Genomic DNA, 10,465 nt, shown 5'->3' with positions numbered 1-10,465 from the left:
AAATACAAGATGGAGACGTGTTAGGGTAGCTGTGAAACATTTCCCGCTTGGTTATTTTCTGCAAATGTGTACAGAAAGGAGATCTGAGCGACTTAGATGCTCCCCATGGAGCTGACTGGGGTTTTACTCCAAGAGAAAGTAGCTGAGCCATCAGGACAAACCACGGGACCTGAGCACACTATAGAAACGATTAGTGTCCCTGACCTTCTTTTCAATCCCTATTCCCGCAGCCTGGACTCAGGCAATGACATTCCTTTCACTGATTTCTATCAGTCCGTTTACATGTAAGTTCTCCACCTAGACTGGGAACTCCTTGTTTATGTCACTTGCTCAGTCATGGCCTGGTGCCTGGTACATAGTATAGTGAGCACTTGTAGTATGTGTGTGAAATGTGAGTGAGGAAGGAGCCTCAGAGAGGCAGGCAAAGTGGTAGGGGTGCAATGATTCACACATAAGGTGTAGCTGGAAAAGCAAAAGGGAACCGGAGTGATCAGAGATTTTTTTTTTTAAATTAGAGATGAACCCTAGCCGATTTGGTGCAGTGGATAGAGGTCAGCCCGCAGATTAGAGGGTCCCGGGTTCGACTTTGGTCAAGAGCATGTACCTCTCTCCCTCCTTCTCACCCTCTCTAAAAAAAAATAAAAAAAAAATCAATGAATAAATATCCCTGGGTGAGGATTAACAATAACAATAAAAAATTAGAGATGACTCATTGATGATGATGGTGAGGGGAGGCACTAAAAGTCACCACATCCACATGCCTGTCCTGCGTGTCAGGTTAGGTAAGTTCCCATGAGGGTGTGACAACCAAAGCAGGAAGATAACACGGGGACACAATATGGGAAGAGAAGGAAAGTTGTTTGGGAAGTGACATTATAGAAAGGCAAGTGCCTATTCCCCTAAAGTTAACCTGACCAAAGGGCAGAAATATCACCGTGAACAATGACTAAACAATAAACCCAACAGTTAGCAATATTACTGCGCTGAAAACCCCAAAATGTGCATTATATCTTACAGACCATGAACTGTACCTGAGATCTTCAATTTCTTTGATATAACTGTGAATCATATTACTGATCTCCTCATTCCCTTCCCCTGCAAGATAAAACATGTAGTTCAGAATTTCCTTTAAATTAAAACTTCAACAAAACAGAATGGGAGAAACACACTAAGTTACAGAAACAAAATAATAATGCTTTAAAACACAAGTCCTACAGCCAATTTTCCACCCTTCACTACACAAGCAGACAGCAAGATGAAATAGCAAAGTAAAGGGCACATTGTGTTCCTGTAAGAATGTATTATTTACAAATTAAGCATTTATCTGAACATCATGGATTGTATATTTCTACTTCGTTGTACACAGATTGACATTGCTACTTCAAATGTTCGAGATAATGAATGAACACAAAGAATGTGCCCTGCTCTCCCGAGGTGAACCCCTTGCTCGTCCCCCCTACAGGCTTACCTGCTCTGGCAAGAACCTGGTTGGCCTGATCACTGACCAGCTGGGTGATTCTGGTCCTCAGGGCATCAACCGTCTCCTGCATGGCTTTAATTCTGACACGCAGGTTGTTGTTCTCCGTCTGTAGCATAGCATTCTCATGAAACATGTCATTGATGCTTTCCACGCCCTCCTCATCAATTATTCTTTTACCCTAGAAAAGGAAAAAGATGTCCCTGTTGGTTGAGGAGCCTTAAATACACAAGAGATTTGTTTAAGGCTATCACAGGACTATGCAGTTCTACAACCCAGAACGCTTTGTCTCAACAGCCTCAAGGAAAAAGTGATCCTTTTGCTCTACAGCATCCCTCCGTGGCAGTTCTGTCACTGAAGAAACTGACTGAGCACTGGCCGGTGTGGCTCAGTTGGTTGGAGTGTTCTTTGGGGTTGTGGGTTCCATTCCCAGTCCGGGCACATACCTTGGTTGCAGTCAGGCCTGTACAGGAGGCAACCGATGGATGTTTCTCCCTCTTCTTCCCTCTCTAAAATCAACTTAAAAAAATAATAAATTGATTAAATAGGAAGCCTTTTGAAACAGGTCGATAGATAGACTAACCATCATTAAAGGCTACCCACAAGGAAAACTAGAGAATTCGACCTTCAAAAGGAAGGAGACCACTATCATGACAGACAGGAGGCTCCAGAGAAACACGTGTGCAAGGCAACACAAAAGGCATCACTGTGTTCACAAAATGTGTCACAAAATGCAAAGTCAAACCCAGTGGCTTACTGTTTTGTACTCCATGAGCTCCATCTGAAGCCGTGTGATCTCACTGCGGAGTGCATTGATCTGCTGACTAGCTCTGTCCTGATTGACCATCACCTTGTTCTTGATATTTCTAGCTCGATTGGCGTATTTGAGGGTATTTAAAGTTTCCATGAAATCTCTGTCTGAAGGGCTGACGCATGCTATCATGATTGTTTGGCTGAAAGTGACAAAGAAGAATTAGGTTTACAGATAAAAGCAAATAAAAACACTTTTTAAATTCCTGCCTTTTGAATAACATCTTCTCTTTGAGATACCAAAATATTGAGACTGATAACTTAAAAATAAAAGCAAATGTAAAAGCCCCTATGCTTTACGACTGACTATCTTAAAGAAAATGAATTTATATTATCCTTCTTTGATCCACAATGTTTTGAGAAAGTATAATAAGTACATATATATATTTCTCATCTCTTTACAAAAAAAAAGAGTTGAGGCAATGCACACAGAATAATTCCAAAACTTAATCTACCTATGTTCCAAATTGAAATTCAAAAATCATTTCTTTCATTATCTACTTAATATTTGAGGATTTAAACTTTTTTCTTTTTATTTAATCACTTGTAACCTGATTTTTATTGTCAGCAAAAATTTTGCTCTAAAATCCTATCACCTGAACAAGTGTATAGTACAGGGGTCCTCAAACTACAGCCTGCGGGCCACATGCAAATACAAATGTTGTATTTGTTCCCGTTTTGTTTTTTTACTTCAAAATAAGATATGTGCAGTGTGCATAGGAATTTGTTCATAGTTTTTTTTAAAACTATAATCTGGCCCTCCAACGGTCTGAGGGACAGTGAACTGGCCCCCTGTTTAAAAAGTTTGAGGACCCCTGGTATAGTATATCCATATGCTATAAGATACATCATTTGTGATTGATTGGTCAAAGTTCAGGCCAGATTACACAGGAAAGATGGGAAACATTACTTTACAGTAATGATGAATTGCTTTACCAACCAAAGAACAGAATAGTAAAATGCTTAGCATGCCCCACTATTATGTCTGTCAATGAAACAGACAAGGACATTCTAATGGGCACTGACGCTGAAAGAGCGAACTGACCCGCCCCAGGAGGGAATTCATGCCCATCAATTCTAATCAATCACCTCCTAGTCTCCTGCTTCCACTCCGGCCTTCTGCCTTCCCCCAATAAGTTCAACACAGCATCCTAGTAACCCTTTTAAAAGACATCCCATTCCACCCGTCTTTTCCCTTTATTGACTGTTGCTCATCCTTATTTATTCTCACTCTTATTATTATTCAAGGCTCAACTCAGGTATCATCTCATCCAAGAATCCAACCCTCATCTGTCTGTACTTTTTCTCTCTGCTTCCTCAGACCCCTTGCATCTCTCTTTTTTATTGGTTATATTATTATTATTATTTTGAAATTTTATAGATGCCAGCTCTTACACCCGAAACTCTAGGGGTCAAGAATCATCAACTTTTATTTATCAGTATACTTTGCATAACACAATATTTGGAACATACTAGGCCATTAATAATTGTTTGTGGAGTATGTCATGTGCCCATAATATTTATTTATTGGACATCTGAATGTTAAGATCATTTATGCACCTCTAGCTCTCTTTTGATGAAGAAGATAAGGTAATCAAGTAAGAGTAATGGTTATAGACACTGTTTAGAGAACAGGACTACTCAAAGTATAGACCCCGGTCCAATGCCAGTCTGCAAACTATTTGTAAACAGTTCAAAATAAGTGTCTTAAAATTTTGCAATATTTGAGACTGCTATAATCAATGAATTCACTGAATAGAGTTTAGATCAGTTCCAGTGTTTTTGAATTCACATGGTAAGTCACAAATGGGGCAAGCTGAGTACAGTTATGCACAATATTAACCCGCCACAAGTTTGGGGTTGAGGAGGAAAAGAACTTGTCCTTGAAAAGCATTGGGATCAAGTGCTTCAGGAGAATGGGGCAAGTCAAGAATGAGAAGTGCTAAGATCTATTATTTAGGGAAGTAAGTGGTCATTAAATAAAATCCAAAAGACACAGATTCAAAAATGGTTGTGCTTATGAAAAGCTCAAAAGAAAACATTAAAGTTGTTTACTTTTAAAGTTTATATAAAGCCACATATCTGTCTTAAACGAAACCATACCATTTATATTATTATGTTATATATCATATATTATTATATCATATACCATATTATACATTAGGGAGGAAATGCACTGCAATGTTAACAGAGTTACTTGTAAGTAGTAGAAATATAACTGATTTTTCTCATGCTTTATATTTTCCTGCACTTTTCAGAAATTTTGCTATAATCTTGTTATAACTTTATAAATGTATAAAATCCAGCTTCACTTTTAAAAATAAAAGTCACCAGATTGTGCACAAAAATATATGCAGCTTGTGTCCAAAAATATCTTTGATCTAATTTTTCTTTTACGATAATTTATACAAATGCCACAAAATGAAGGTCTTCTATTCCCTTAGGCTTAAACAAAGTGCAATGCTTTTAACTCAACTTAAAATTCCTGCTTAGAATTTTAAGCAGGAATTGATGCTCACTAAAGAGGTCTTCTTGTTTGAAGAGTTATCAGCTAGTAAGGAAATGGATGAGGAGAACCTGAGATTCTTTAGCTTGAAAACACTGAAATAGACTCTGTTAACTGTAAAAGAATAAATAAGAATGTAACGGCTATCTATAACTTGCTGAATTGTACTGTTTGAATTTAAATGCCAAAAATGTTTCTACTCATAAAGCCAACGTGTTGATGTTTATAAAAAGGAATGCATTACAAAATCATGTGTTTAGATGATGAAATATCAGAATAATTCAAAATATGAAAAGGGAGGGGATATCAGTGATGCTGACAAAGTTCATAAACAGCAAACACCCTATATTTCATTCAACTGACATTTTTAAAAGTTTTTCCACATGCAAAAGAAAAGTTTAATTTTTAGGAGACTTTGTAAAATAGTATAAAGCATATTTAGATTGCTTTGTGTTTACTTAGACAGCATTTATTTTCCAACAAAATTGTATTAGGCAATATGCTACGTGACAAGCACTTAAGCAGAAACAATGATAAAGTAGAAAGAGCACGTGCTATGGACTTCATTTACAAGCTAAGTGACTGTGAATCAATGACTCTCTGAATTTCAATTTTCTTATCTACAAAATAGGAATAATAATACCTAGTTCAAGGGAGGTTGTAAGGACTATGTGAAGGAACAACACAGAAAGCCTCACACATTTTAGGTAGTTAATAATTATTAGTTCCTCATCCTATCAATTTGCTTTATAATCAAACCAGTTTTCATAAGTTGCTTTACAAACTTACATTAATTATAATGGATAACTGAAATTCACAAATACGGATAATCACGTACGCATACCTGTTACCCCCGAGGGAATCCTGGAGCAGTCTTGTCAGCTTAGAGTCTCTGTAGGGGACATGGGTGGCCCTCTTGCTCTTGTCCCCCAATGCACTTATTACATTGCCAAGTGCCAACTAAAAGAGAAAGACAGGAAAATGAAAAAAATGTACTAATTATAACACTTTTAAATAACCAAGGCTTATAGAGAATAGTATGGAGACATGACAGAATTGAAAACATTCAGGTCTGGGTTTGTGTGGGTTTTTTTACATTTATATTTTGAAGTATGACCTAAACGTCAAATTTTTCTCTATTAACTATTAAAAACTGACATGAAATTTGACTAAAACTGACTCAAAATTTAGTACTACATATATTCATAATTCATAAATACTTAAACTTCTATTCAGAAACTTTTTTTAGAAATAAATAAAGATTGGTGACTTTTAACCATCCCTAGAACTATCAGACCATCGGGTTGTGTCCCCAGAAAACTGTCAATTCATGTTGCAAATTCTTCTCCTCCACTCAATGAAGAAATAAAATGTTTACGTAGTTCAACAGTTTCATAACACTATCTTGTTGAAATACAGCTACCTGTGGGAAAACAAACTCTCCTTTAACCAATATAAACATATCACTATGATTCCTGTGAAAAAGGTATTCCTAGTGTAAGTACGGCTGTCTTTAGAAATACAATGACTCTACAAGCTAGGCATCCAATATTGAAAGGAAGTATGTCAAATCACAGAACTCTTTAGTCACTCCTCCTGCCACCCGTACTGCCTTTCTTGCTGTCCCTGAACTGGCCCCCACAGCGAGCATTAGCCTAAATGTGGGTCACACTTCCCTTCAGTGATGCAAAATCTCTACCCATGTCTTTGTTAGGGCCAACGGAGCATGGCATCCGCATCACACTGTCTCCTTGCTCCTCTCTCCCAGAGAGGCTACAGTTTGAACTACTGGCCGCACTGAAACTTGACCAGATATAGCTGAACATGCTTCAGTAGCCTAATCAGGAAAACAGACTAGTGGCTTTTGTCTTTTCCTGATAGAACAAATGTAAATACCACCATAATTTTATCTCCTAAAAAATTCAGAGCAATACACAAAATTCACGACCCAGGTCACTCCCTTAAACACAAAATCCAACCATATGGTGGGAGCACCAAGATGGGTATCAAGACGGAGTTGGGAGGTCTGGCTCTGTCTAATCAGCCTCAATTGTCAATTCCCCCACAGAAGGGTTGTCATCATCCAGGAGCAAATATTGGGCAACGGCAAAATAGGGACATGTGATTGGAGGCCCCAGCTCTAGGAAGGGAAGCAAAGTAGAAAACACTTGCCCTGATGCTGTGAGCATCACAGAAGTACGTCATTACATTTATGTAGGAACAAATGTCCAATTTTATAATGAAGTCAATAAGAAAAAAAAGATTTATTACACAAAAAGTTACTCTAAATTTTTTTTCTTCCAACCCTGGCCAGTGTGGCTCAGTCGTTGAGCATCATCCCATGCATCAAAAGATTGCAGGTTGATTCCCAGTTCAGGGCACATGCCCAGTAGAGGGCGTGCCGGAAGGCCCCTTACCTTTCCTCCTCTCCTTTCCTTCCATATAACAGAAACTTTATGCTAATAAACACAAGGTGTTTTTCCAATAAAAAGCACCACTAGGTGGCAGAGTATTAAAGTTAATTCCTATTATGATCTAAGAAGTTCTCATTTTGAAAAAATCTACTAAAAAACGTTGATTATAATTCCCAAAATAAAGTGACTGTCACAAAATGTGAGCAAAAAAATGTTACTTTGAAAGTCATCCTGTGCCATAATAGAAATTAAATGTCGATATTGACGAAATGTTTTTAAATGTGGAATTTTGTAACTCCCTTCCACAATATATACTATTTTCTGAACATATCATAAATATTAATCCAACTAAATTTACATACATGAAGAGAATTTGAAATGTGAAAGACTAAAAAATCATGAGGAGATCAAAATTCAGTGCATTAGGCCTAAGCTTACGAATTTATTATAACTCTCATTTCTCAACTTAGTGCATGAAGACTTTCCACTTGGGTATTAAGTATTACAAAAGAGAAAAGAACAATGGAAAATCTCTGATGTATTCTCAGCACACAGCCTCAGTCTTAGTCTTACGAGTCCACAGTTGATGGAAATGCCTTCTTTTGCCCTCTCGCCTGTGGCTCCAGTTCGCTTCAGTCTTTCTGATCCTGCCAGATCAACAAAATGGAACTTTGCAGTCAGGGTTTCAAATTCATTCATCTGTGATGATTCAGAAATCATCTTGTTATCAGTAGCATTTTCCTGCAATTGAGGACAATAATTGAAAATATTTTTATTAATGTGACACTAAATATCTTCTAACCCCTTTACACACACACACACACACACACATACACACACACACACACACACACACAGGCATATAGCCAAATAATTATAAATGCAAAAGTGTCTGCTGGCATTAGAAGCTTACAACAAAGTCAGGAAGAAACTTGACAGTCAGAACCCAGGTGTTATGAACTAAGATTCTGCTTATATTAATAAAAGAACACCTATAGCACACAGTCCTCAAAAGCAAAGCATCTCGGGTGACTACCTCCATCACCACAAGGCCACAGCTTGCTTTCCGGCTGCCGTAGACGCATATCCAAACGTTTATTTCAAAACCTTACACAGTTAGCCAGCTTCAGCTTAAACAGGATCAGAGACATCTCATTGGGAAAGGAAATAATTAAACTAAATGTGGTTCCAATGTACTCTTCTCCTGGGATTTATGTGATTTTAGGGAAAAGATGACTGAAAGTTTAAGAAATCAGAACTAGTGCCCTAACCGGTTTGGCTCAGTGGATAGAGCATCGGTCTGTGGACTGAAGGGTCCCGGGTTCGATTCCGGTCAAGGCATGTGCCTTGGTTACGGGCACATCCCCAGTGGGGAGTGTGCAGGAGGCAGCTGATCGATGTTTCTCTCTCATCGATGTTTCTAGCTCTCTCTTCCTCTCCCTTCCTCTCTGTAAAAAATCAATAAAATATATTTTTTTAAAAAAGAAATCAGAACTAGTAACTCACAGCGTCTATTTGGGGACACATCCTGGTTTGACACAAGTGGATGGTAAAAATGGCATGTGAGCGAGAGCTCTGAACATTCATCTGCGTGCTAGCTGTGGTCCGGGATAAAGCACCCAGCTTCAAACACTGCATCATCTGGAAAAGGGGGAGAGAGAACAATGTGTAAGCAAGATACCATACCATCGGAAGTCTGAGCTAACGCTAAAACCCACTATGCTGAGGGATGTAGAGGATGTGGAATTTCATATTATTTTAGTTACATGCACTTTTTGAGCTGAACTTCTCAGTATAATAGCGTATTATCTTCTAAATAGGAGACAACACTGAGATTCCATTGTTTGCCTTTTGCTGACATTTGCAGCTTTTGTCCCAAACTGTTACAGCGGGACACTTGGGAACAAACTGAGCAAAATCTTGAATTACTCAGGCTACTCTGTATCGTTTGTCAAAATATTTTTGTAACTTTTCTTAACAGTCTCCCTTTAGGAGCCATGGTAAAATCCTATATATGTGAAGGCAAAAGGTGCAAAAGGATTGTGGTCCCAGCCTTCACCTTTAAGGACCAAACTCTCTTTTCCTAGCTGTGAAAGAAAACTATATATACATCGCCTTGGACTCTTTTGATGCTACAATAAATGAATTGACTTTATCATAGCTGTGACATTTTTAAGAATAAAATCCTGATATAAAATATATGAGGAAAAAAGGCAAGATTTTTACAAGATGTTATACCTGAAAATGCAAATTTAAGAATTTGATCTTAAGCAAACTATAAGCAAAGCTGAATATTAAATACAGCCAAATATGCCCTCTTTTAACTATAATATGAATGTCACCTCTGATTCTGTATTCACAGTACGTGTTGTAACTCCCACAGTATAAATTCCTCCAGTTGAATCTTCATGAATTCTTATATTTGATTTCTTATTTTTTGCATCAATATCACGTGTGGTATCAAATAAGTCAAGGACCTCTTCGTTGTACAGCTATCAAAAAGAAATATTGCAAGTTTAAATTTAGAAGAAATTGCCCCCATGGCTTAACAACATGTAGTGTATAATGTTATCTTTCAAATATATCTTAAAAGTTCTTCAACGGCCAGCCAGCCAACCTCCTGTGGCCCCTCCCCTTGGCCAGCCCCACCCCAAATCTGCTGCCCTTCCCCCCAACCAGCTCCACCCCTGACCGGCCCCCCAAAAAACCAATCGGGGTGGGGCCTGCTGACCAATCACCCGTGGCCCTAAAAAATGAACGAGGCAATTATTATTACAAATTCAAATGAATATCAGGTTTCTTTATAAGAGTAAGAACAGTAAAGGATGTAATCATGACTGATAAGTTGAAAGCTAGCTAAAATCATTTATTAATCCTTCACAAGTGATAAATATCTATCTATCTATTTCTCCTCCTCCCAACAGGCCCAGCCCCTATTTGCCCTGATTGGGACTGAGCCAGCCGGACCCCACCTGTGCACAAATTCATGCACTGAGCCTCTAGTTTATAAATACAAGCAAACTCTAAGAAATATGTACCAAATGTAGACAAATCCTAATTAAGATTTTAACCTTTTTCGGTCCAACCTTGAGGCTGACTCAACAGATCAGGCGCTAGGAGCAGTTCCAACGTCGAGCAATAAGAACATTAAAAAGCTCAACATTCAATCCATCAATTAATTTGGATCAGACTGTTTGAATTCCAAAAATAGCATTGGACCGCAATGGGTTAAGAGGTTTTACTACTTAGCTAAAAATA

At 38.1% G+C, this 10,465-nt stretch overlaps 1 protein-coding gene across 1 annotated transcript in view; it reads right to left on the bottom strand.

Annotated features, from left to right (window-relative positions):
- KIF21A (kinesin family member 21A) overlaps positions 1–10,465 on the bottom strand; it is a 77,942-nt gene that overhangs the window by 62,132 nt on the left and 5,345 nt on the right. Inside the window, 7 exon segments of the mRNA XM_015566625.1 lie at positions 1,032–1,095; positions 1,469–1,658; positions 2,235–2,430; positions 5,638–5,753; positions 7,781–7,948; positions 8,714–8,848; positions 9,550–9,699. Coding sequence (XP_015422111.1) covers positions 1,032–1,095; positions 1,469–1,658; positions 2,235–2,430; positions 5,638–5,753; positions 7,781–7,948; positions 8,714–8,848; positions 9,550–9,699 — 1,019 coding nt within the window.

The sequence above is a fragment of the Myotis davidii genome, unplaced genomic scaffold, assembly GCF_000327345.1.
Source record: "Myotis davidii unplaced genomic scaffold, ASM32734v1 scaffold902, whole genome shotgun sequence".
NCBI lineage: Eukaryota > Metazoa > Chordata > Mammalia > Chiroptera > Vespertilionidae > Myotis > Myotis davidii.
This window is presented reverse-complemented; position numbering and strand designations above follow the sequence as displayed.